Here is a 23,585-nt window from a genome sequence, read left to right on the forward strand (position 1 = left end):
TAATAAAGATTTCTAGAAAACTTTTATAGAGCTAGCTCTTCTAGGTATAGTGTAATAAGAGATAGAAGTTAGAGAAATTTCTTCTTTAGAGTTTTCTCTTCTAACTATATATATATTAGTTAATCTAGCTATATAAACTTATAATTTTATAAATTATAGTATACTTAAACTGTATAGAGCTTATTAACTAATAATATAGTAGCTTTAAGTAGTTATTTAAAAGTAAAACCATTTAATAGTATAGTAGAAAAAGATAGAACTATACTAAAACTATCTTAAAATTATTACTTCTAAATATCTAGAAACCTTATAATATATATAAGCTTATAATATATAGCTTTATATAGCTAGATTATTAATATCTATATATAGTTAGAGAAGAAAACTCTAAAAAGAATATTTTAAAGTTCTATCTCTTATTACGCTATACCTAGAAGAGCTAGCTCTATAAAAGTTTTCTAGAAACCTTTATTACATTATAAATACTATATACTATAAGTTTTATATATTATTATAGAGATATAATAGTACTTACTAGAAGTAAACTAGATTTTTCTTAAAAGTTAGTTAAATACGTATAGCTTTTTAATTACGTAATATATCTTAGTGCAACTTTACTATAAGGTGTATTATACTATAGAGAATATATGTATAAATTTTTATAGAAAAACATTAAGGTTTCGCTTAGTTATTTAAGAAAAACGGGTTAATTTTCGTTAATTTTCGTTGCTAAGAGAAGGTAACTAGCTTGCTTGTATAACTAGCTCGCTTATAAAGTACGTTATAAGGTTTAAACTCTAAGAATAGCTACTTTTAGAAAAAGGCTTATTTTAAGCTTACGTAATAGAAAATATATAGTATAAATTTAATAGAAGGTATATATAGTATAGCTTTATATATATTTAAATTTTTATAGAAAACTATTAAGGCTTTACTTAGTTATTTAAGAAAAACCTATTAATTCTTATACTTAGTATTTTTAGAGCGTTTATTTATCTAAGACGTTTATTTATTAAGTACGTTAGTTATTTAAGAAAAACTTATAAATTCTTATTAATTTTTCTTACTAAAAGATAGTAGCTAGCTTACTTATATAGCTAGCTTACTATAAAGTATATTACTAGAAGTAAACTAGATTTTTTCTTAAAAGTTAGTTTATATATAGCTTTTTAATTATATAATATATCTTAGTATAACTTTACTATAAGATATAATATACTATAAAGAATAAATATATAAATTTTTATAGAAAAATATTAAGATTTTACTTAGTTATTTAAGAAAAATAGATTAATTTTTATTAATTTTTATTACTAAGAGAAAGTAACTAGCTTGCTTATATAACTAGCTTACTTATAAAGTACGTTATTTATAAATAATTAGAAAATATAGTAAGTTAGTAAAGCGTAGAATTATACTTACTACTTTAGTAGATAATACTAAGTAGGTAAACAAGAATCGCGCAGCCGCTCTCTTAAGTCTTAACCTAGTGATTAGCTGTTTTCGAAGCTTTAGACGCGCGCCAAGTTGCACGAAAGACGCACGTGCCTCAAGATGATCCCATCGCCGTACCCCTTCACGACACAAATGTACCACGCATCTCGTACTTAGCTTTCCTTGCAGACATTCTGTGCAAAATCCCTTGCGCTTTTGTTTCTTTTGTCGTTATGAATCAAAATCGCGCAAATTTCCAAGGGCGGCTGGATTTCATCCGGAATCTTCTGCGCGAACGGTTCGGCGGCGGCGTAAGTACTGCACGTGATGCATTTCGGCCGAAGCACTTGGTGCTAACCTTCGAAGGAAGCCAGGATCGATCCCATCCAATACGACCCGGAGAGTCCTTTCAAGTACAACAACTTCGTTTACCACATCACTCTGCCTTCGCCGCCGTCCGCTGCCCGAGATAATACCAGCAATGAAACGAGTCTGCCGGGCACCGCGCCGCTATCAGAGGGCGCCAAAGAGTTTATCATGAGGCTCACCAACCCTGACGCCGAGGGAATGCATGCGCATACCCGAGTGGAAAACGAGGTCGCCATTATTTCTCTCGCTGCTGCTGCTCTCAGTGGCTTCAAACCACACGTGGTTCCTTCCGTGTACGGTTGGGGAAGCGCAGCCCCGCCATCCTCGCAAGGCTGGATCCTCCAGGAGCTGATGCCTGGGGCATCAGTGAGCGAAGCATTTAACAGCATGCCCCTCGGGGAAAAGAAAAGCATCCTTGCCCAGATGGCCGAAATTCTGAAGGCCTTGCAAGACTTCCAGCTTCCGAGCAGCATCGAGCAGTACGGCGGGGTGACCTTCGATGGCACCGGCCAGATTGTAAGCACAGCGATGACGAGCGTAGGTAGTGGGCCTTGGCTGTTGTATGAGGACTACTTCAGAGACCGACTTGAACGCGCTCTGCAACAAGCAGACAGCAACCCCTACATCAAGGGATGGCATGCAAATGGGGTGAGGAAACGCCTTGAAGCCTTCGTTGAGAGCGGCGTTCCGGCCCAGTTCAAGGCCCTTGAGTCTAGGGATGATAAGGCCATTGTCCATGCCGACTTCAGTAAGTAAATTCCTCTTTCTTAAAATAGCTCTGATGCTGCAAGGCTAACACTGTTCGATTTTCAGCTCCGGACAACCTGCTCTATGATGCTTCCACCCAGCGCATCACAGCCTTGATCGATTACGACTTCGCTTGCATACTGCATCCATCCTACGAATTCCTGCGCTCCTTCAGCGGCGCTGGAGGCCAATTTCAAGGCTGGTCGGATATTGAATCCAGCGAACAGACAGCGTTGCGAGACGCAAAGCTTCATGGCTTCCCCTTGGCACTGCCTGAGAACGCAGAGGACGGCGTGAAGTGGGATGTTGCCAAGATTTGGGAGGATGAGTTGGAGCGCCTCGACGTACAGCGACCGAGAACTATCAAAGGCATCGAAAAGGTTGCAGATGTTGATGCTGTTCTTCGCTCCATCTTACCTTGGCGCGTTACAAACTCGGATGTCTTGCGGCTGCAATCTGAGGCCGTGATACTGAAATGCAGGGACGAGAACGAGGCTCAGCTGGTCAAGTTGCTGGATCATCTGGGGTTTTAATTCCTTGGATTGGAGTAGACGGACGTGGATGTTAGCCACTAGGGATTGGAAGACAGTGGTAAACATATTATCAGTGGTCCACCCTCAGAGGGTTACCATCTAGTTTATCCTGAGACTCTTTCATTCACGAATATCCAATAAGGACTGGCATGGCCGTAGCTTTTAGATCATCCAATATAATATATCTCTACAGCTGCGTCAACCTCCCCGCACCCATCCTCTGTCTCCCCTCCTCGTTCGCCTGAAAGCTTCCCATCGGCCACTCAAACTTTCCACACAATCATTCTGGTATCCAGAGCTATACCCCAGCGCAACCGGCGTAACGTAATGCGCGTCCCGGACCTCAGCCGGATTCTTCTGGTACACCCTGTGACGGTTATTCTCTGCAAACTCGAGCATGCCCTTCTTCCCACTGCTGACAATGTAGCCAATGAGACTGAGGTGGCTCGTTATTCCGACAAGGCCCATAGCCCCGTTGTGCGGCACGCAAGGAACGCCAAACGCTTTTGCCATCAGCGTAACTGCTATGCACTTGTTCACACTACCCAGACGTATAGTTAGGCGTTCCAGTAATCTTACTTGTTTGTACGGCGAGCCCCTAAATATATAGAATCCCTTACCGCAAGAGAGTGGCCAGGTCACAATTGATATTCAACGGCATTAGCACAGGCTTGATGGACGGTTCGGAACCCCTACCATAACTACAATGACTCCAGAATCAAAAGGATCGTGGGATTTCAATCCAACATTCCCCCATCAACCCGATAGATACTCCCAGTCACATAGCGACTCTCCTCGCCTAGCAGCCAAACAATCGCCTCCGCAATCTCCTCCGGCTGGCCCTCCCTCTGCAAACTGACCGGCGGCGTAGGCAAGACACCCTTCTCCGCCGCCATCGCCTGCACCATAGGCGTGTTGGTTTGGCCGGGTGCAACAGCATTGACTCTAATCCCTCGTTTGCCCGCCTCTTTCGACGCGCATTTTGTCAGCCCGTGAGCCGCGTGTTTCGATGCTACATATGCCGAATCGCCCGCGAAGCCGATAAGCCCTGAGACAGAGCCGACGTTGACGATGCCGCCGCCATTGGGGGAGATGATGCCTGGGGCGAGCTGTGCGCGGAGGCATTTGAAGAGGCCGAGGGTGTTGATGTTGATGCATTCTTCGAATTCCTCGTCTGTTACCTCTTCGACACTCTTAGGGGACCAGAGGGGATGGAAACCGGCGATATTCGCGCAGCCATCGAGAGGCCGACTGAAATGCTGGGTCGTGCTGGCTATCCAGTCGTTCACCGACTGCGTGTTTCTGATATCGAGCGTCGTGGAGAGGATCTTCTGAGACGACGAGACTGAGACCAGCTCTTCATGTGCTTGAGACAATTTCGACTTGTTGTAATCCGCGAGGGATAGGAGAGCACCTCGTCGAGCGAGCAGACGCGCCGTCGAGAGGCCGATTCCGGATGCCGCGCCCGTTACCGTGATGAGTTTGTTCGCCAGGGACGCCGACATTTCGAACGCGCGGATCTAGCAAAAGAACGGCGAAGAAGATGCATGTTTGTGCTGTGAGGCCAAAGCGGTCCAAAGGCGGTGGAACACGGAAATGGATTTCCAGCGATCGTAAGGAGTGCATAGACAGAAAGTCTAGCCGGAACCCGCTCCTAACGAACTTCATCCGGAGCATGCCAGAGCATCTTCACGACTTGCCCCGCGTCCTTCCGCTCTGAAGCCACGACTCTCGCGGATATCGAAAACATACGCCATGTTAATTCAAGAGTCGTACAAAGATGTGCCCACCCAGGCCGGTGGTGATATGAGTAATTGAACCCCAATTGAACCTTTCGAGCAAATATGGAGTACTAATGGGAGCAACAGGAATCTTCCTCTTCCACCCCACCATTCCGAACTACCCCAAAGCCAAGTTTCCCGGCGTCGTCGTATTTTCCGAGATCTACCAAGGTGAGCTTATTACAGGGGCACCAGTTGCATCGTATACCATCGTTAGCCTTCGGTTTCTTTTTGACACCGTTGAGCTACTCATATTCTTGCAGTTTCGATTTCCATACTCTATCCCATTCTATCATGGCTCCTTGTTAACATCATCTTGTTTGACCACTTGTATATTTTCATATTACTATGCTCCAATGATTCTCAATCATCTTCCTCTCCCTATACTTCAACACCAATCACAACTACCACCCACCATCCACCATCCATCTCCCAACCCTCCCTAACACTCCTCTCCAGTAACCGGCCCCGTATCCCGCTTTGCCCGCCAAATCGCCTCACAAGGCTACATCGTCGCAGCACCCTCCTCCTACCACGAATTCACAGGCCCCGAACCCCTCGCCTACGACGGCCCAGGCACAGACGCAGGCAACGAGTGGAAAATAACCAAAAAAGTATCAGCCTACGACGAAGACGCCACCCTAAGCGTCGACACTCTCCTCTCGCTGCCAACATGCACGGGCCGGATCGGAGCCACCGGTACGTACGTTTGCCTCTTCCCCCTGCAGCCTCAATGGACGAACGGGGGCAATTGAATAGAAAGAGAGGGAGAGAGATGCAGCAAAAGCTCCTCCCCTCATTACAAACATACACGCTAACACAAACAACCAGGCATGTGCCTCGGTGGACACCTCGCCTACCGCTGCGCACTGGACCCGCGCGTCTCCGCCGCAATCTGCTACTTCGCAACCGACATGCACAGCCGCAGCCTGGGCGCGGGCAAAGCCGACGACTCGCTCGCGCGTGCGCGCGACATCAGGGGCGAACTCGTCATGATCTTCGGGAAGCTGGATAACCATGTGCCGCCCGAGGGCAGGGATTTGATCCGCAAGATGCTGCATGAGGCGGGCGTGACGTTTAGCTTTTTCGAGCCCGCATGGGCGCAGCGTGAGTGGCGCCCCCCTCCCTTTTCTCCCCGTGGATGATGTTGAGTATTGGATTGGGGGTTGAGGAGGATATATGAAAGGGAAAGGTGTGGAGAAGTGTGTTGGCTAATGGGTATGTGTAGATGCGTTTATTCGCGATGAGCTGAGCAAGGGACGCTACGATCCTGCGCTGTCGGGCATATGCTTCGAGATGCTGAAGGAGCTGTTTGGCCGGACGCTGCGCTCCGATCTAGGACCATGTAGTGGTGAGGACATCGAGGTGGAGAACGTGTGCTAAAACGGGGCGACGGCTAGGTGTCCTCAAGAGGAAGGGGATTGCGAGGACTGAATTCTCCCAGTCTACCTTAAGTTCGACGGTTCAGGGATAATTATACAATTACGATATCCCACATGAACATGAGCCCTCACATACACGGCAAGCCATCGGACTTGAAAAGGGGCACTATCGTCATTATGCTCACTCTATACCGACAACCCTGCCAAGTAAGGGTGTCATCCTCTCACTACATGCTCTGGCCCCTCTGCACCCTGGCCATCGCGATGCAAGCGAGCAGCGCTACCCAGAATAAATGCGCCTCGTCTGCAATGTGCTCGCTCATGTTGACCGCAAATGCCCAAAAGAACTTTTGTGCAGCCGCCCATGCATGGGCACCTGACGTCCTGAATGCCTACCGTTGCTGCTAGGAGCGACAAGTCATCCAACGCGATCCACTCAAGCCTCAATACGCTGGTAGAACAAGATGTAAGCCACCTTGTTGTCCCGGACGTTCTCCTTGGGAAGCGGCGTCCTCTTGCCAGCTGAGCTGGGAGTCGCTGTCCCGTTCACCACTCCACTCCACTTCTTCGTGTTCTCCTTCTTGTCCGAGCCATTGACCTGGCTCCAGCCACCCTTGCTCGTCTCTTCATCGTCGTCTTCTAGGCCGACCTGCTCGTAGAAGTTCTTGCTCTTTCCGGCGTCTTTCTTGTGCTGCTCAAGAGCGGCCGCCAACACCTTGGGGTCCTCCTCAGCACCTCCCTCCGCAACATCTTCCGCGCGAATACGCCGAATGATAGTATCGTCCATCCGAATCCATTCTCGGCCCTCCTGCCTACGAACGTCGACGGTGTAATGGCCACCGCTGGCATTCTTACCGTGGTGGTAAACGACTGCGGTGAGCCTGTAGCGCGGCAGGCCACCGCGAACGTTGAAGCTTCCCCGCTTGTGTGGCGGAAACACGTCCTTGGGGATCTCCAGCTCAAGTGGATATCCAATCTTCTTCCAAATCTTCTGGGCACCATTGGTGTCATAGTGGAAACGCTTGAGGTGCAGAATTAAGACAGGCGGCAGCGTCTCGATGAACATCTGCTTGGTCGAGGCCCGACCACTACGCGCAGTGCTATCGAGCGTTTCCAAGTGAGTTAAGCCTTTCAGGGCATCCGTGATGTTGTTAATATTGGGCGAGCCAATGTCCAGCTGAAGAGGCTGGTAGGGTTCCAGCGTAACGGAAGGCTTCTCGCCAGGCTTGCGGTACTCGGACCGAATCTTTCCGCCGAATATCCTAGTGATAGGGCTTTCAACTTCGATTACCCCAGATGACTGCGTGATCGACGCCTTCTGCTTGGGCCCGACTTCGAGCCAGCCGCTGTCCATCGAATTAGACCGCTCGCTCTTCGGTGATGTGATGTCCGCCACCGCGCCGGGCGTGTTTCGCCCGCTCTTAATGACGTGGCCGCACTCGTCGTGTAGACCGGCGAGCAAGAAGCCCAAGAACTCTTCAGCGTCCTCTTGCTGGCCCCGCTTCATGTGGTCAAAACGCGGCAAACGTCTGATGACGTCGTAAACGTATTCCGGAGTGAGCGGGTCGCCGTATTGCTCCAGCTCGGTGTCCTTCAAGCGTAGACGGAGCTTCTCGGCGGAGACGGCTGAGTCAATTACTTTGAAATCGCGCATAAACATGATCCTACACAACGTTAGCACGCAACTACTGTAAGTCCTGGCTACGGCTTACATTGCATCTACCAAAGGGGTGTCGGACTTGAAGCTATGCACCGCGCGCTTAGCAACCTGATCCAGGAAGTCGTAAAATGGTACACAGAAAAGAAGAACTTGAAGAATCTGCGAGCTGTTAGTCTCACGACGAATAGACTCAATCCGGGCTACGACTTACGGAATTCATATAACACATATTGCCCGTATTTACAAGACCACGGGGCTCAAGAAACGAAAGCTTTTTATCGGAGTCCACAGAATATGCTGCGAGAACATCGCCAAGGGAATTGCTCTTTTGCGCAGCCGATCCGTTGGCAGTAACGACGCCGTTCGCAATGGGTGCTTGCGCCGGGGTAGGAGCGACCTTGGACCGCAGAAGCTCCGCCCACGACTTGGGTGGGGCCGCCTTGGGTGGAGGCGATGCCTTGGGTGTCTCTTCAGCGCTACCAGGAGTCTCAGCGGCAGGCGTGTGAGCAGCCGCATCCTCGGCCTTCTTGGTCTCATCCTTGTCTTTGTCTGCTGCTGCCGACTTGACCGATTTCTGAGTGGTGGAAGTAACGCTCGCAGGCTTGATGGGCCTGATGGGAATGAGGGGAACGGCAGGCTTGGTGGCGGTCCGAACATGCGAGTGCGAGGGAGCAGCGGGTCGAGCGGACCGCAGAGGCATGGCCGATGACGGGGTGATGGGATTTGTTGAATCTGCCTCAGACGGCGGGTGCGATGTCGATGGGGTCTCCACCTCAGCCTCGGACACTGCGGCGATGGTCGAAGCGCGAGAGTCCACCGGGTCCTCGGTTGGAGTCAGCACGGTTTCCTCTGCTTGAGTTTCTTCTTCCTTGACAACCTCTGGCTCCACGGTTTGCTCGCGTGAGGGCAGAGCCAGACCCTCCTCCTGCGCCGGTACCGGAGCTCTTCGTCGCCTCTTCTTTTGTGATGCTCGTGGGGGGAACTCGGCTTCCGGGACCGACAACCAAGGCAGCTGCGGGTAGTATGGCATATATACTGTGCGCTGGGGCTGTGGTGGAGGTGGAGGCAATGAAGCCCTGGAAGGAGTGCTGGGCGGAGGAGTTGGAGTAGTCATGTCTGTCGGCGGCGTCGGTGACGACACATGAGTTTGCGAATTCACGGACGGCGTGGAGGGCGCAGCCTGCGGAGTAGGAATGCGGGGAGCGGGCGGAGTTCGTGAATGAACAATCGGAGGTGTTTGCCCCAGCGCGCGATTCACTGGAGGCATGGGCGCCATGTGTGGGTGTGAGGAAACTACGACGGGGGAGCCGTGGGGCTGGAATTGCCGCGGGGGCATCGCATACTGGTGCTGCGGCTGATGATACGGGTTGTACCATTGCTGCATCTGCTGGGGATACGGCGAGGCGTGCGGCGGAGCATAGTGCTGCGGGTGGTGGTAGGGCACATACGGATTGTGGACCGGCGAGTGCGTCTGCGGCGGGATATGGTAGTGGTACTGAGGGTCACCTTGCCGCCTTCCTGGATGGAGAGGTACGGCAGGCGGTATGTGAGGGCCTGGCATCATGAGCGGCCGGCGTCGGTGTTGCCTTCACAGTCGGGTGCCGGCTGGGGCATCCAACGTGCGAGGCAACGGGGAGAACACGCGTCGGGAAAGCGCTATACAGACGTCACCCCGGCGCGTCGACGGTTGCTGGCGAGCTGGCGATAGGCGAGGGGGTGGAGGCGGCGCGGAAGCTGATGGTCTTGGGGCCCACGAATTATTGCTGGGGTCCGAGAGGTCGCGCAGAGGCAGCCACGGCCCGGTTCGCAGGTGAAGGCTGAAAGGCGGCCGCGACAGGAGGGCGCGGGGTCATTGTCTCAAGAAGACATGGCGAGCAGCAAAGACTGCCCGTCCAGAAAGAGAGGTGAGATACGGGGGTTGAAGGGGCCGCTGGGGTTGGGTTGGGGCGATGGAAGGAGTTCGAACCTCTAAGCAAGCGGCTCTAAGCTGCGGTCTGTGCGCCGGCTATTCTCCGGCGGAGTCTGCGGCGGCACGATGCTCCCAAGGTTGAGGGCAAGCAAGACAGCTGGAAGTGTGCAAACTGGCGCGGGAGAATTGAGTGGTGGGACGCGCTGGAGCGGACTGCTGATGCGAGCAAGCAGGCCGAGACAGCAATGCATCGCCGGAAGCAAATGAGACAGCCTGGAGTTCCCGCCCACTTAATGCAGCCACGTGACTTCGTCGATCGCCCAGAGCGTCATCCCCAGAGTGGCCACGGCTCTGACTCTTCCCTCCTCAAGTCCATCCCGTCTGGGGGACCCAAACGCCCAGCACTCAATTCGTCTCCAGACCTCTGCGTTCACCCTCCTTTTCTTTTTGTTTTCCCTTCCTCCCTCGCCGCTCCTCTCTTCCACTCGCTACCGCCTTCCTCTGCCATAGCAGCTGTCATCGTCATCGCCCGCGGCCGCACTGGTTGGCGGCACCATGTCTTCTAACCCGCCCGCCATTCCGACCTCGTCCAAAGCCGCGGCCACCTCAGGCCAGCTCTCGCCCGCCCAGAGCCAGCCAAACTCCATCGCAAGCGGCGACAACTACGGCCAACGGCGAAGCGGGGCCAGCAGTTTCGGAGCGGGGGCAACGACTCGCTCCTCGCCAACGCCAAGGAACAATCAGCAATCGCGCAAGCAGCACAAGGGGTCGAAGCGCTTCCGGCAGGCCGATGAGGATGCCATTGCTGACTCTGTGAGTTCGCCTTCTAGGTTACTAGGGGTCCGCGCTCTGACGCTTCACAGCTCGCCATGCGTCCCTTCAACAGCCGGAAGGGCCAGACGTCCATCACCCACCTCATGAACTTCAGTCTTCCGCCGCGCCCGCAGAACAACTACCACCACTCCCACGGACACGGAAGGAACTACCGCAGGAATCCGACATGGGGTCTGGGCTCGGGTTATCACGCCATCGATAAGGCGAGGTACGTTCACCCCTATATCCTTGTCGCGACTATGGGCTGGGCTTGTAGTTGGGAATCATCATTGGAAGGGTTGTGAGAATCTTCGGGTTGTGCTAACAAGGAGCAGATACGTCCATGCCAATTACCGCTTCATCGTCGACCCGCGTGGCGACTATCGCGCCCAGAGCGTCGACGCTGATGTGCACCTGGACTGGAACAGTGTCCTGCAGATATTGGTGTCTTCGCAGTCTCAGGACGCTTCTTGCCCGATCTGCCTAGGGACTCCGGTAGCCCCGAGGATGGCAAGGTGCGGCCACATCTTTTGCTTGCCTTGCCTTATTCGGTACATGCAGTCCGAAGATGAGGGAAAGACCGTTCCGGAGAAGAAGGCGCGATCGAAGAAATGTCCCTTGTGCTGGGATTCCATCTACATGTCGGAGACGCGGCCCGTGCGCTGGTACGTTGGACAAGAGGGCGAGCCTCCACGAGAGGGAGGTGACGTCGTGCTTCGCTTAGTCATGAGGCCAGCTGGAAGTACGCTGGCCATGCCACGGGACGGCGCCGATGCTCTTACCAAAGAGGAGGACATTCCATGGTACCACGCTGCTGAAGTCATGGACTATGCCCGCGTCATGCGAGGTGGAGAGGATTATATGATCGAGCAGTTCGAGGGCGAGCTTCGCCAACTGGAGCAGCAGGGGAAGGAAGATGAGCTCATGTTCGGAGAGGACAACGTTGAGTGGATGAGGAAGGCAATACGCTCCATTCAGGATTCCAAGGAGAAGGTCAAGGGCATCGGCAACCCGCCGGTGATGACAGCCAAGCCTGCCGAACCGAAAGCAAAGAAACCTCCAATTGTCTTCAACGAGAACGACGAAGACACTCCCGAGATGTACCTGATCCAGAATGCAGCCAAATCAGGGCAGAGCATACCGCATGTCCACACCCCGGCCGCAGAAGCCACTGCACTTGACGCTCATGCTACTACTAGTACAGGGACCGAAACGAATGCCGCAAGTTCGAGGAAGCTCTCAGTGTCATCCCACCCCTCGCGAACAAGTCATGGCGGTATTGGCGCGACTCTAGCTGAGATCCGCAACCGCCAGCGCCACGAGCTTCACCACACACCATCGGAGTATTATTTTTACCAAGCGCTCTTGCATTATTATTTATCGCCGCTGGATATTCGCATTCTGAAAGCCACATTCGGAGATTTTGCATCGTTCCCATCTACTATCCTACCACGCGTCGAGCGCGTCTCCACTGGCCATGTCGTCGACGACGATTTACGAAAGCGCACAAAGTACCTCGCATACCTACCCTATGGGTGCGAAGTGAATTTCTTGGAATGTGATTGGACAGATACCGTGACACCTGAAATCTTGGAGCGCTTCAAACCAGAGATCGAGAAGAGGCGGAAGAGGAATCAGGACAAGGAGACGAGAGAAGAGAAGGCTCGACTGAAGGCGGAGAAGGATGAGTATGCCCAGTTTGCTTCGGCCAGGAGGAAGCGGCCAAGCATCTCCGATAAGTTCTCTGCGGATGACTTCCAGCCGTTGATGCCCTCCGGGACACCGGAGCCCGCTGCTACCACAGACGCAGAGAGCGCATCGACGTCGCCTCCTTGGCCCGCAAGACGCGGCCAGGGCTTCGCTTCACTTGCCTCGCCGTCGACGAGCCCTTCAGCACCGCGAACCGTCTGGGGCACCGCGGCCATACCACCAACGTCGCCAATTCTGGTGCCGCAGGAACATGATATGCCTGACGATGGATGGCTTCAGGGTTGGGAAAAGGATCTACTGCAAGAGGAAGGGATGATTGCTGAAGCGCAGGCTATGTCCTTAGGCGAGAGCAGCGAAACGCCGAAGAAGCAGGCGGGAGGGAAAAAGAAGAAAGCCAAGAAGATTACGCTGATGAGCACAAACGTAAGGAGAGGCGCATGACATCGATTTCTGGGCTCTTGTCAATAAGCTCTATGACATTATAGCATACGGGTCAATAATATGCCGTCTGAATCATCATGCCCGTCTTTGTCTTCACTTTATTTCCACGTTTTCCACATTCGCGCGCATTAACGCCTTCATGTCCACTCATATAAACCCGCCAACGTCACGGCTCTCCAACGCGCCCATCCTCGGCCCACCCCGCCTTCTCCATCTTTCCCCACCCATCGTGCCGTTGCTCACAGTCCCATTCCCAAACCCAACATACTCGCTCAAACTCGGCGGCAGATCCTCAACCCGCGTGCCCCACGTGCTCTCGTTCCGCCCCAGCGTGAGCACGAGCTCCTTGCCCTCGGTGAAGAAGCTGTGGTCGAGCCAGTTCTTGGTATAGTGAGCGCCGTTCAGCGTCGCGGATTGGATGTAGATGGCGCCGTAGCTGGGGTCGAAGTTGGCGTTGCGGATTGTGGCGGTTTTGCCTGCGTGGGGTTGTGAGTTGAGGGGAGGGGTGTTAGGAGGCGGGGTTGGGTTGTTGGTTGAGGGGAGGGGAAGGGGAAGGGAGAAGGGCGATGTACCTGTTACAGGGGAGCGGATGGAGACGGATTCGAAGAACGGAGGCGTTATTAGGTAGACGTTTTGTCCGGGGTTGGGGAAGAGGCCCATCCTGTTGTTTTGCTCTCGTTTTAGCATGCCTACAATACACGGGTGGGTAGGTAGGTAGATGGGTAGGTGGCTGGGCTACATACATGGACATCGCGACGAAAGAGCCCATGGCGCCGGAATCGTCGTTCCCGGGCAATCCGGCGTTCGTCGGGCTGAAGAAGCGCGGGATGTAGAAGTGTGACCGGAGGGCGCTGAGGGCGGGGCGTCCGGCGTAGTGGTATTGGAAGACGGTGAGGAAGGCGGGCTGGTGGGAGCGGACTGGGTTAGTTGGGACACGAGGGAAAGGGGGAGAGGTACGTACCTCGTTGCCGATGTAGGTTATGTTTTGGTCGTGGAGGTAGTTCAAACGCTGAACGAAGGCGGTGGGGCCGCCGTAGAGGGAGATTAGTCCGGCTTGGTCGCCGGGGACGTAGCTATGCATCCATCCACATCAGCTCCCCACACGAGTCAGGACTAGGGAGGAAAGGGGGGATACGTACAACCCGTACTCCCACAAACTACTCTCGAAAGTTTCTTGCCCTGTGTTTTGCAGACTACAAACCCGATTCGGATCCGGATCAATCGTGCTGCACCACAACGGATCCTGGCTATGCCACGTGCCATTCATATACTTGCCCTGGAAGAAGCCCGTAAACCCCGTGTCTTGCCCGTTGAACAGATAACTCTTTTGCTCCGCGTAGTAGAGATTCTTCCAGTTCGCGCTGCGCTCTGTGTACTTCTCCACATCAGTGGACGAACCGAGATTCGCAGCCATCTGCGCAATGCAGAAATCGTTATACGCGTACTCCAACGAGCGAGACACGCTGCGCGTCATGGTCCCAAAGCCCTTGTAGTCGAAGTCCTGCGTGGGAATGTAGCCGAGTGATTTCCAGCTATCGAGGCCGCCCCGGCCTTCGTTGGACCAGGAGTAGGGCTCTACTTCTGCGTCTTTCACGACGGCTTCGTAGCCCTTGTCCCAGTCGATCCCCGCGCTGAGGCCCTTGATGTAAGCGTCTGCGAGTACGACGTCGGCGTTGGAGCCGCCTTGCGTGTAGCCCTTGCACAGACTCATGCGGCAGTCTGGCAGCCAGCCCTCGTGCTCGTACGTGTCGATCAGAGATCTTACCATTTGCGTGACGCTTGCTGGGTCCAGGATCGTGAGGAAGGGGAGCTGGCTGCGGAAACTATCCCAGAGGCAGTAGAAGGAGTCGAAGTAAAGTTCTGAGCTGGACCAGAGAGGGTTCTCACCCGTGTAGTTTTGCGGGTTCACCATGGTGCGGTAGATGCCCGAGAAGAAGTTTGTGAGCAGCGAGCTGTTGACGCCGGTGGTGGAGACGCTGATTGGCGATAGCTTTTCGCGCCATGCGGACTCCGCGAGGTCGTGCGTAGCGCTGAAGTCGAAGGAGGGGATCTCGGATTCGGCGCTGGCGCAGGCTTGCTCGCTGCTTATCAGGCTGACACCGATGCGTGCGAGGATGCCGTCGGTCGGGTTGGAAGTAAAGCGGATGAATCCGCCTCCTGGGAGGGGGTAGTTGTTAATAGAGCGCGTGATCTTGAGATCCTTGACATCTGCGCTTGCGCGAGAATTGACGAAGATCCCATTGTCGCGGATATCAGCGCCGCCGAAATCTGCACAGAAGTAGCCGACCCAGTTGCCAGAGCCGAAACTTGGTAGGAAGCGTGCGTTTCCCGTCATGCGACCTGTGTCGGCGTCGACGGACATGGAAGCGTTGTCCTGACGCGAATCGGCGAGATCAGTGAGGTCAAGGAGGAGAAGCGGACTGGTTCCGTTGGAGGTGGAAGGGAACTTGAAGCGGAAGAGTGATGTGTGTTGCGCTGTGGTCATTTCTGCTGCCACGCCGCTGGATAGCGTGATGCCGAAGTATCCGGGTGTGGCTTTGATGGAATCCGGCACGTAGGGTATCTTCCGGGCTTTCTTGGGGTAGGTGCAGCGGTTGAGGTCGTCGCCAGGGCATGAGGCGTATGGGAAGAAAGCAAAGTTTCCTAGTGAGGGACTGCCGCCTATACAGAGTGAGCATCTACCCGCACGTTGTAAGGCGTTTATTGGAGCTCTCTACCAGTGCCACTGTCGTGCATGGTGCTGAACCCTGTGATGTTGCCGCCTTCGGTCGTGAAGCCGCCCTGATTACTGGGCGAGTCGACGTCCGCTACAGCTTTCGCCATGCCTTCGCATATTTAGTCTCTATTTCCGCTTCCGTCGGTTCCTGAGACCATACCATAAGGCAATGTTGCGCCGGGGAAGACGTTTCCTAGAAAGTTAGCAAGCCGAAATACGCCTTCCCGGGCGTACAGACCTCCATTAGCACTCCCAATTAGCTGATCCACATATTGTAAATTATCAGTGGTATTCTGGCCAAATACACCGTTCTGAACGAGTGACGAGAAGACCAACAAAAGAGAGCCTCGGGCGGCCATCATCATTCCGCCTCCGAAGGAAAAGGTGAAGACACGACTTTTCTTACGTCGCGGGCACGCGTAAATATAAGCCTAGTCCATATAGACGTACGCGCTATCTTATCCACGTATGAGCATGGGAGGGTACAGGGTGACATCAGGTTCCGACTGTTAGTTGCGACTTTACCATCCTTACCCCGAAGGATCCAATCAAACTATATTGCCTGACAACGGCGCGCCATGTTATTGGATATCGCACTCTCTTAGCGCTGTTTGCGCGCAACTATCTTAGAATCATGGCGATCCTCATTGCGCGTGCCTCCTGCCGCTTCTGTCAGGAAGCTTCATTTCCGGCTGCTCGGTGTTGGAAGCATGGACGGGGGTGGGAATGGCAGCGAGCACGAGGAGCGGTAACGTGCAGCTTTGCATGTCCTTCTGATTTTGCACAGACGAACGTGAGGACGGAATCGATCACAAGAGACGCCGTGTATCGGGTGGTGGCTTTGGTTGAACGGTGGAAGCAAGCTTTGCGGATGGGTGAACGAAGCTTGGAGAGTGCGGTTAGCATATACCTTCCCCCCTGCTTGGCATTCTAGCGCGGCGTTGTAAAAGACCAAAAAGTGGGACGTGCCGGCCTGACTTCCGCGCGCATATGATGCACCGGTCGGCGAAGAACACATGCGATCCCAACTTGCGGATATGCTAAGCTGCCAGTGAAGTCTGTTGAGACCTTTTGTCAGCAAAGAGCTCCTCGCATGGCCCGAGAGGGCAGCTACCGAGCCAAGATAGGCCGTCCAGCGGCGTAGTATTAATCCTACATACGACGCGCGCGGGAACATGGCAGATTACGACCGCGCGCCATGTGCTGGCAATTCCGTCGGGTGCTGTGGCGCTGGCAGCTCTCCCGTAGGCGCGTATCTTGCTGCTCTATTATCCGCCTCATGAATGGCCTGGTCCGCGTCCAGGTGGTGTTTCATAGCCAGCTCTCTTGAAGACAGATCGTGTCTCTGTGACAGAAGATACGGGGTTTCCTGCCGCTGTTGCCGTTTCCGCCGCAGTATGCACCAGGCCCCAACTACCAATATCGATATCGCAGCGATTCCACCAAGCACGCCCCCAACAATCGCCCCAGTCGGCGTCGACGACCCCCCTGTTGACGGTGTATTCGTCGCCGCAGGGGGCGAGGTATTCGAGGAGGTTGCGGAGACGGTCGAAGAGGATGCAGAGGCTGTGGGGTGTGAGCGGTCGGCCGAGCAGCAGCAGCAGCAGCAGCAGTGACGAGCTGGAACGTACGCTGGCCAGCCTGGACTGTCGACAGGCTCTCTTCGCCGCCGCTATACACGAATCCCGGCGATGCGCAGCCGTGTGTCCCGCGAATATTATATCCAGGCAAGCCGTGCTCGCAGCAAAAGTAGCCCTCGTTATCAAACAGGTCCCACGTCGCGTTCGCGCATTTCGGCTCTGGCAAGAGCGCTGAAGTGCAACTAATGTTCTCTGGTGAGCAGCAGGCAAAATTCTGTTGCGACGGGCATTCAAGGCCGGTGGGACAGCATAATCGAAATGGCGTGCGAGTCTGCCCGCAGTCGACCTCGTAGCCGCCGGCGAGACAGGAGCCGTTGCGGCGGATCGCGAAGCCTGGGTTGATCGCCATCGACGCTTTGAGGAGGTTCACGGAGGGTAAAAGGACAATATGGAGGAATAACAAGAACGTCGCAGGCTCACAAAGGAGCGCAAGCAAGCGTGCTGAGACGCCATGGCAATGGTGGCCTAACGACGCAGCAGCAGAGCAGCTCGCCCTGCCTGTCGATCTGATCTTCAGCCGCACTACATACAGGGCGCTAGCCTCTTGGCGGGGGCCGCCTGGAATACACAACGTCGCTATCCACCTCAACACCCTCCGCACCGGACCACGTAAATTCGTGCACGATCAATGGGGTCATTGTCCCCACAACCCGTTAGCCTCACTAGTATTATCTTGCGTTTTCCGTTCGTGCCGATGGCCCAGCATTCTGAATGCGACGATGCGTGAGAAGATGCCAATGTTACACGAACCATGGCACACGAAAGGATCAGCACGGTAATTGGGCATTCGAAAGTGCAGCCTTCGCCTCATGCGTCTCTTTCCGGCCATGTCCGCAGCGCCACACTTTGAGAGACGACGGTGCGGACCATAATGCAGTGTGCGATATGGGGTGTCTTGACCAAGCCTTTCATTACAACCAACCAGCACATACAACCGTGGTGAGCATAGAGGAGAACCTCAGGCCCTTATGCCCGCTCAGCCCCTCCTCCGTAGCCCGAAAGTGCTCACACTATCGATGTCGACGACCATATCAGCCTCCGCCGCTTGCTTGGGCGAAGTCGCATGGGCGTGGTGTACGTTCCGCGGATGAGCTCTGTACTCTCTACGGCGCCGCAGCATGTACCGAGATATTCGAGCTATCCAGCCAGGTCCATTTTTACGGCAACGCGATCAAGCCTGGGCCAACTGAGCAGTATCGGGTAAGAACGTCGCGTCATCCGCGCTCGCCATACCAGTCGCTAGATTAACGTTGGGCATCAGTATAGCATTCTGATCGAGCGCGGGATGTTCGAGCCCCGCAAGATGCATCCACGGCTCGAGCCCCTCTGCCCAGACCCGGAGCGCTTCATCAATGTCCAGGTAGGAATACTGCAAGTCGTAGAACTGCACGGGGAGCGATGACATGGACGAAGGAAGCTTGTGGTCTGCAGTCGCGGTGCGTATCACTTTCTCAAGCCGTCGTGCGTACGACCATCGGAGACCACAGGTTTTCAGGCTGTAAACCAAGAGGTCGAGGTTTCGGGGGATTTCGACGTTGAGGAGTTTGGCGTGGACTGGTGAGTGAGCTATTTGTCGGGTAGTGATGAAGTTCTCGAGCTTACCTAGGAAGAATCTGGCTGCGACGAATATGCAAGAGATGATGAGCGGGCTGATGTTCTCTAGATTCATATCGTGCATGGCTCGCAGCACGTTGGTGATGCTGTCGCATGCGTCTAGACAGCGTTGAATGGCATGATACCATGGGCCTTGCGCCTCTTCCAGGCCCGATGGCGGGAGTGCTAATCTTTGGTATAGAGATATGGTGGCTCTGGTTCTCCTATTAGCGACTACTGGGGACTAGGGCAAAGCTGACTCTTACAGGTCCAACGCGCAGTGTGTCAGAATGATATTAGGGTCGTATGAACCTCCATGCTCAGCGTTCATTCGTACTTGTGCTGCGGCGAACTTCACTCGCCAGGCGATCAGGCCCTCGTCAACCGCCCTGCATTCGTTTTGCCATTGAACACGTTCAGTGGCGGATTGCGTATCGAATGACTGCTGCAGGAAGCGGTGGACATGGTAGAGTTCGTTCGTGACGAGCATCACGTAAAGCGAGTACGCCGAAGACATCTCAAAGTCACCGAACGACCAGGCGCTGATGACGGCCTCCGGAAACGACCAGATGGTATCGCTGCATGGAAGAAGGCCCGTGCTCTCTGGCCTCGAGATGTTGAGGTTCCAGGCTGCACCGACTGTCGACGAGCCGTCAAGCACTGTTGTCTCGACTCAGCGTGTGCGTGCCGCGAAGAGGAGGTGCCTCACCTTCGGTCATCCAATACGCTCGGATTTTCTCTTCTCTGTTGACTAGTGAGTTCGGCAGTGGCAACATGCGCGGCGGGATCGTAGATATTTGGTGGAAGTTGTCACATTGGTTTGCGACTAAGTCTCGAAGACCAAGTTGGGTACCCATGCTAGCAGATCGATTAGCACGCAACGCGCAAGAGACTGGCAGTGCAGACCACAGCCGTATGACTTACCGCTTCGCCAACGCTATCAGGTTCCAGAACTCACTCAATCGGCCTGCTCCATAGTCTCGAATCGTCAAGATTAGAACGGCCTGGAGCGATTGGAGCGATAGCTGGCTGATCGCCTCCATGACGACCTGGCTACGCAGGTCATCTGAGAGCGTTCGTCTTTGATCATTGGTCAAGGAATCGGAGTGGTAAGAGTGGGGTATAGTGACAGCCGCAACCGCCTTGAAGACGATGTAATGGACAGTGCTGGCAAGAATCGGCGAAGTTTGGAGGACTTCAAGAAGGGACGGCTGATGCAGGATTGGAAACCATGGGTGGTACTTCTCGCTGAGGCCTGCATGTCAGCTGTGATCAAGCCGCATTAGTCGCATTGAGGTCTGGCTTACAACCATGCCCTACACAGTTCGTCAAGGATGCCAGATGATAGTGGGTCGAAATCGGACGGAGAACATCTCGCACTCCGTGGGCTGATGTGGGCGATGCTTGCGGGTGCATCCTGGATCGAATGGTCGGATGAACTCGAGGTCGCTACGCTGTTCACGTCTACCATCGATGCTGGACCCACTATGCCCGTCAGTATGAATGGGGCAAAGGATCTCCCCCGTGCGTACCAGGTCGATCTGCCTTCAACAGCTGCACCTCCCGTTCGAGCTTGGCTAGAAATCTAGGATCAACAGGGCGGTCTTTTAGCGAATGCCGTACATACCTAGCCTCTCTTCAAGCTCCGACACATAGCCAGCCCTCAGGCCAGGCCTATTCCTCACGGCGACTGGGCGTGGGTGTTAGTCACGTGATGTCGCGTAATGACGTCGTCGTCGTACTGTACTGGCATTCCACAGCAGCGCGTGTGCAACTCTCGCACTTTGGAAGCTTTCGGTTGCACCGGATCTTTCTTTGCCGACACAAGAGGCACCTGCTCGGTCAGCCGGGGAACTACTTCATCGTGCTCGGCTGCTCACACAGTCTTGCTCAAGCGGCGAGCATCCGATGAACTCTCCATGCTGGCAGTGCCTTCATGGGGAGGCCCTCGACATGGCCCGAGAGATTTAAGCTTCCGTTTTAGCCCTTGTGCTCCGATGCGGGAGGGAATCTAAACGAGAATTCAGACGGCGGACAGACATGGACCGAACGCGAGGACGCGCGCTGTGATTTATGCTCTGGAGGCGTTTTCAAGGCTGGAAGCTCGGCGCCGGACGGAAAGCCTTTGCCGCGCGTGCTCTTGGATGGAGGTCTTCTCGTGGGCAAGGAAGGCGCCGTCCCTGCACATGCCGGGTTTGGGAGTGGGGCCACTCGCGCCATGTCTGCCCGAACGCCGGCCCGACTCACTCCAGCCAACCTCCTCTCCCCACCCCCAACACCCCACCGCTCGCCCTCCTCCGATTTCGACTAACTCATACTAGTGACTCGTGAAGGTTATTTCCGCATTCAAGAATCCTCAACTCCAAGGCACAACATGACTCAGCCCACAATGAAACCGGTCGCGTGCTAGTCCTTGCGGCCCCGGACTACCTCCTCTCCACTTGGGCCCAACCCCGGAAACAGTATGGCGGGTCACTACATGCACCCCAGAGCCAGCTAGCCGGTTCTTCATTCCTTGCCATGCGTTTTCCCAGAGTGTCCTCCCCGGGCTCCTGGCTACCTTGGCTAACGGGCGGGCCATGGCGCCCCAGAAGCATATATAATCAAGGCGAGCCCGCCGACATTGGCGGGCCATCTCGACCTTATCTACCTTTGGAAAGACACCATCGAATCTTTGCAACCATGTGGGGTAATCTCGAAGGTTATGCGCTGGAGGTCGTTCTGACCGCTGCAAACTCCGCCGGCCAGGTGAGCAACCCTCATCGTACGGAGCCCCCACGACGCTTACTGATATCTCGTACAGGCATGGTACGGCTACGACCAGGGTATCATCAGTGGTATCTTGATTAGCTCGGACTTCATCAACCAGTTCCCGCAGACCAAGGATCCGGATATTCAGGGCATCACAGCCAGTTGCTTTTCGCTGGGAAACCTTGCGGGATGTCTACTTGCCGCTCTCTTCGGCGATCGCCTAGGACGGAAGAACACTCTTCGCTGTGGAGCGGTAATAAGCACTATCGGCGCCATCCTCCAGTTCGCTGCTGTCAACTTCGGAATGCTGATCCTCGGTCGTGTTATAAACGGCGTCGGAAACGGTATGGAAGACTAGTTCACGGTTGATATGCACGGGCTGATTTTGAAAAGGCATTGTCTCCAGTACAGTCGGTGTCTATCAAGCTGAATCCGTACGCGGCGTACGACGAGGAAAGCTGTCCGTGATAGTGGTTTTGCACAACGTCATCTTCTACATGATCGGAAGCTGGCTTACTCTCGGCACATCCTTCGCGGACAATGGCATTCAGTGGCGACTTCCGCTCGCTCTGCAGGTAACGAACTCCGCTTGATCGAATCTGCTCTGCTACTAACGATTACACCAGCTTGTTCCCTGCGCTGCTATGGTCAGCTTCCTTATGTTCGTCCCAGAATCTCCCCGGTGGCTCCTGATGCACGATCGATTCGAGGAAGGCCACGAGGCCCTTCGACGATATCTCGGAAAGGGCCTCAGCCTAGACGATGAGGTTGTCATGAAGGAGCTAATGTCCATCCGCGGCGCCATCGAGATCGAGCGGCAGTCGCAGATCTCGTTCAAAGAAGTCATCCTTCGCAGGGATCGATCCGCTCATCTTAGACGACTCCTACTTGGCTGCGGAACGCAGTTCATGCAGCAATTCGGCGGCATCAACGCCTTGAATTACTACGTACGTCCAAAGTCTCACGTGGGCCTACTCTTCTAACCCTACTTAGTTCCCGACTATCCTCGAACAAAACCTCGGTATGACCGAATTTATGGCTCGTGTTCTCACTGGCTGCAACGCTACTTCATATGTTATAAGCTCGGCCCTAGCCTTCTGGATGATTGAGCGCATTGGTCGCCGCTCGTTGATGATGGGCGGGGCCGGTCTGCAGTTCTTGGCGTATGTTATGGTCGCCATCGCCGTTGCGCTCCTGCATACCGCGGAGAAACAATGGGGTGCCGTCGCCATTACGTTCCTCTTCTTCTATTACGCCGCCTTCGGTTGCACCTGGGGAATGGTTCCATGGGTGTATCAATCTGAGGTCAACTCACTGGCTATGCGAACGCGCGGTGCAGCTGCTGCCACGGCTACGAACTGGCTCTTCGGCTTCGTCTGCACACAGTTCACGCCCACGGGCATCAAAAACATTGGCTACCGGTTCTATATCAGTAAGTTTATAGGCTCATGCTCTTCAGGAGAAGGTCCACTAACTGCTCCAGTCTTCGCCTGTTTCAATCTTATCTTTGTATTCGTCGTCTACTTCCTTTACCCTGAAACTGCGTAAGTGATGCCGTATTTTCCTCCTTATCTTTAGCTAACGTCTGGCAGACAACGTACGCTCGAGGACGTGGACGCGTACTTCGACAAAGACTCTGGTCACAAATGGTACATTCCTATCGGCGACAAGGTCGGAAAGCAGAGCACTCGTCCCGCAGAGGCTCTCGAAGCCGAACAAGCACGTATTGCGACTGCCTCCGGAATGAAGATGTACGCTGCGGGAAAGAACACCACGACGCATGTAGAAGAACTTAACGCTTGAAAGCTGTTCTACTGCGACGATCTTCCAGATCTTGGGCCTGCTCCCTATTCGGTCAAATTTATAGGGTATATGGGGATTCTATATCCTCTCTAGGCAAATGCAAGACGTGGCGGTGTTTTTCCTTGGTCGGACAAACTCCATAGATACAATCTACTCCATTCACGTTTCAATTGATGATTGCGCAAGTAATAGTCATCCCCAGGAGTGGTCAAACTCATCCGCCATCACGGCCGATCTCATTATTGTTCGCAAGGATGTGCTTTGCTGTAGCGGTTTGTAGTATACCATAACACTGAGTTCAAG

At 53.8% G+C, this 23,585-nt stretch overlaps 10 protein-coding genes across 10 annotated transcripts; 4 read left to right on the forward strand and 6 right to left on the reverse strand.

Moving 5' to 3' along the window:
* The first annotated feature begins 1,595 nt into the window (after positions 1-1,595).
* On the forward strand, positions 1,596-3,272 carry BU26DRAFT_555868 (uncharacterized protein). Its single transcript, XM_033832345.1, has 3 exons — positions 1,596-1,745; positions 1,801-2,551; positions 2,617-3,272. Exons 1-3 carry the CDS (start codon positions 1,668-1,670, stop codon positions 3,081-3,083), a joined length of 1,296 nt encoding a protein of 431 aa, XP_033676662.1. The 5' UTR covers positions 1,596-1,667; the 3' UTR covers positions 3,084-3,272.
* BU26DRAFT_168113 (uncharacterized protein) lies at positions 3,183-3,708 on the reverse strand. Its single transcript, XM_033820232.1, has one exon. It carries the CDS (start codon positions 3,594-3,596, stop codon positions 3,282-3,284), a length of 315 nt encoding a protein of 104 aa, XP_033676663.1. The 5' UTR covers positions 3,597-3,708; the 3' UTR covers positions 3,183-3,281.
* Positions 3,375-4,656, reverse strand: BU26DRAFT_524822 (NAD(P)-binding protein). The gene has a single exon (XM_033830363.1). The coding sequence runs from the start codon at positions 4,586-4,588 to the stop codon at positions 3,821-3,823; it is 768 nt and encodes a 255-aa protein (XP_033676664.1). The 5' UTR covers positions 4,589-4,656; the 3' UTR covers positions 3,375-3,820.
* A 155-nt stretch (positions 4,657-4,811) lies between these two features.
* Positions 4,812-6,400, forward strand: BU26DRAFT_555870 (alpha/beta-hydrolase). Its single transcript, XM_033832346.1, has 5 exons — positions 4,812-4,893; positions 4,952-5,035; positions 5,324-5,563; positions 5,696-5,971; positions 6,093-6,400. Exons 1-5 carry the CDS (start codon positions 4,839-4,841, stop codon positions 6,245-6,247), a joined length of 810 nt encoding a protein of 269 aa, XP_033676665.1. The 5' UTR covers positions 4,812-4,838; the 3' UTR covers positions 6,248-6,400.
* A 268-nt stretch (positions 6,401-6,668) lies between these two features.
* BU26DRAFT_168120 (cysteine proteinase) lies at positions 6,669-9,672 on the reverse strand. Its single transcript, XM_033820233.1, has 3 exons — positions 8,118-9,672; positions 7,959-8,065; positions 6,669-7,910 (listed from the first exon to the last, which is right to left on the reverse strand). Exons 1-3 carry the CDS (start codon positions 9,468-9,470, stop codon positions 6,683-6,685), a joined length of 2,688 nt encoding a protein of 895 aa, XP_033676666.1. The 5' UTR covers positions 9,471-9,672; the 3' UTR covers positions 6,669-6,682.
* A 621-nt stretch (positions 9,673-10,293) lies between these two features.
* Positions 10,294-12,779, forward strand: BU26DRAFT_495628 (RING finger domain-containing protein; the record flags this gene model as incomplete). The annotated part of the gene is made up of 3 exons (XM_033826225.1): positions 10,294-10,628; positions 10,679-10,857; positions 10,961-12,779. The coding sequence occupies exons 1-3, from the start codon at positions 10,371-10,373 to the stop codon at positions 12,777-12,779; spliced, it is 2,256 nt and encodes a 751-aa protein (XP_033676667.1). The 5' UTR covers positions 10,294-10,370.
* A 73-nt stretch (positions 12,780-12,852) lies between these two features.
* BU26DRAFT_168172 (glycoside hydrolase family 92 protein) lies at positions 12,853-16,018 on the reverse strand. The gene is made up of 8 exons (XM_033820234.1): positions 15,734-16,018; positions 15,656-15,688; positions 15,497-15,604; positions 13,919-15,440; positions 13,741-13,852; positions 13,523-13,683; positions 13,352-13,440; positions 12,853-13,255 (listed from the first exon to the last, which is right to left on the reverse strand). The coding sequence occupies exons 1-8, from the start codon at positions 15,858-15,860 to the stop codon at positions 12,927-12,929; spliced, it is 2,481 nt and encodes an 826-aa protein (XP_033676668.1). The 5' UTR covers positions 15,861-16,018; the 3' UTR covers positions 12,853-12,926.
* Positions 16,019-16,678: 660 nt separating this feature from the next.
* BU26DRAFT_610545 (uncharacterized protein) lies at positions 16,679-17,624 on the reverse strand (the record flags this gene model as incomplete). Its single annotated transcript, XM_033836002.1, has 2 exons — positions 17,127-17,624; positions 16,679-17,061 (listed from the first exon to the last, which is right to left on the reverse strand). The coding sequence occupies exons 1-2, from the start codon at positions 17,482-17,484 to the stop codon at positions 16,679-16,681; spliced, it is 741 nt and encodes a 246-aa protein (XP_033676669.1). The 5' UTR covers positions 17,485-17,624.
* Positions 17,625-18,284: 660 nt separating this feature from the next.
* Positions 18,285-20,866, reverse strand: BU26DRAFT_524829 (uncharacterized protein). Its single transcript, XM_033830364.1, has 10 exons — positions 20,609-20,866; positions 20,471-20,562; positions 20,356-20,418; positions 20,261-20,305; positions 20,036-20,213; positions 19,653-19,976; positions 19,438-19,586; positions 18,995-19,388; positions 18,738-18,943; positions 18,285-18,689 (listed from the first exon to the last, which is right to left on the reverse strand). The coding sequence occupies exons 1-10, from the start codon at positions 20,647-20,649 to the stop codon at positions 18,307-18,309; spliced, it is 1,875 nt and encodes a 624-aa protein (XP_033676670.1). The 5' UTR covers positions 20,650-20,866; the 3' UTR covers positions 18,285-18,306.
* Positions 20,867-21,410: 544 nt separating this feature from the next.
* On the forward strand, positions 21,411-23,282 carry BU26DRAFT_439936 (general substrate transporter; the record flags this gene model as incomplete). The annotated part of the gene is made up of 7 exons (XM_033824370.1): positions 21,411-21,476; positions 21,532-21,836; positions 21,886-22,054; positions 22,106-22,426; positions 22,473-22,911; positions 22,963-23,023; positions 23,072-23,282. The coding sequence occupies 7 exons, from the start codon at positions 21,411-21,413 to the stop codon at positions 23,280-23,282; spliced, it is 1,572 nt and encodes a 523-aa protein (XP_033676671.1).
* Between the last annotated feature and the right edge of the window lie 303 nt (positions 23,283-23,585).

This window comes from Trematosphaeria pertusa, assembly GCF_010094035.1.
Source record: "Trematosphaeria pertusa strain CBS 122368 unplaced genomic scaffold BU26scaffold_22, whole genome shotgun sequence".
NCBI classification, from domain to species: Eukaryota; Fungi; Ascomycota; class Dothideomycetes; order Pleosporales; family Trematosphaeriaceae; genus Trematosphaeria; species Trematosphaeria pertusa.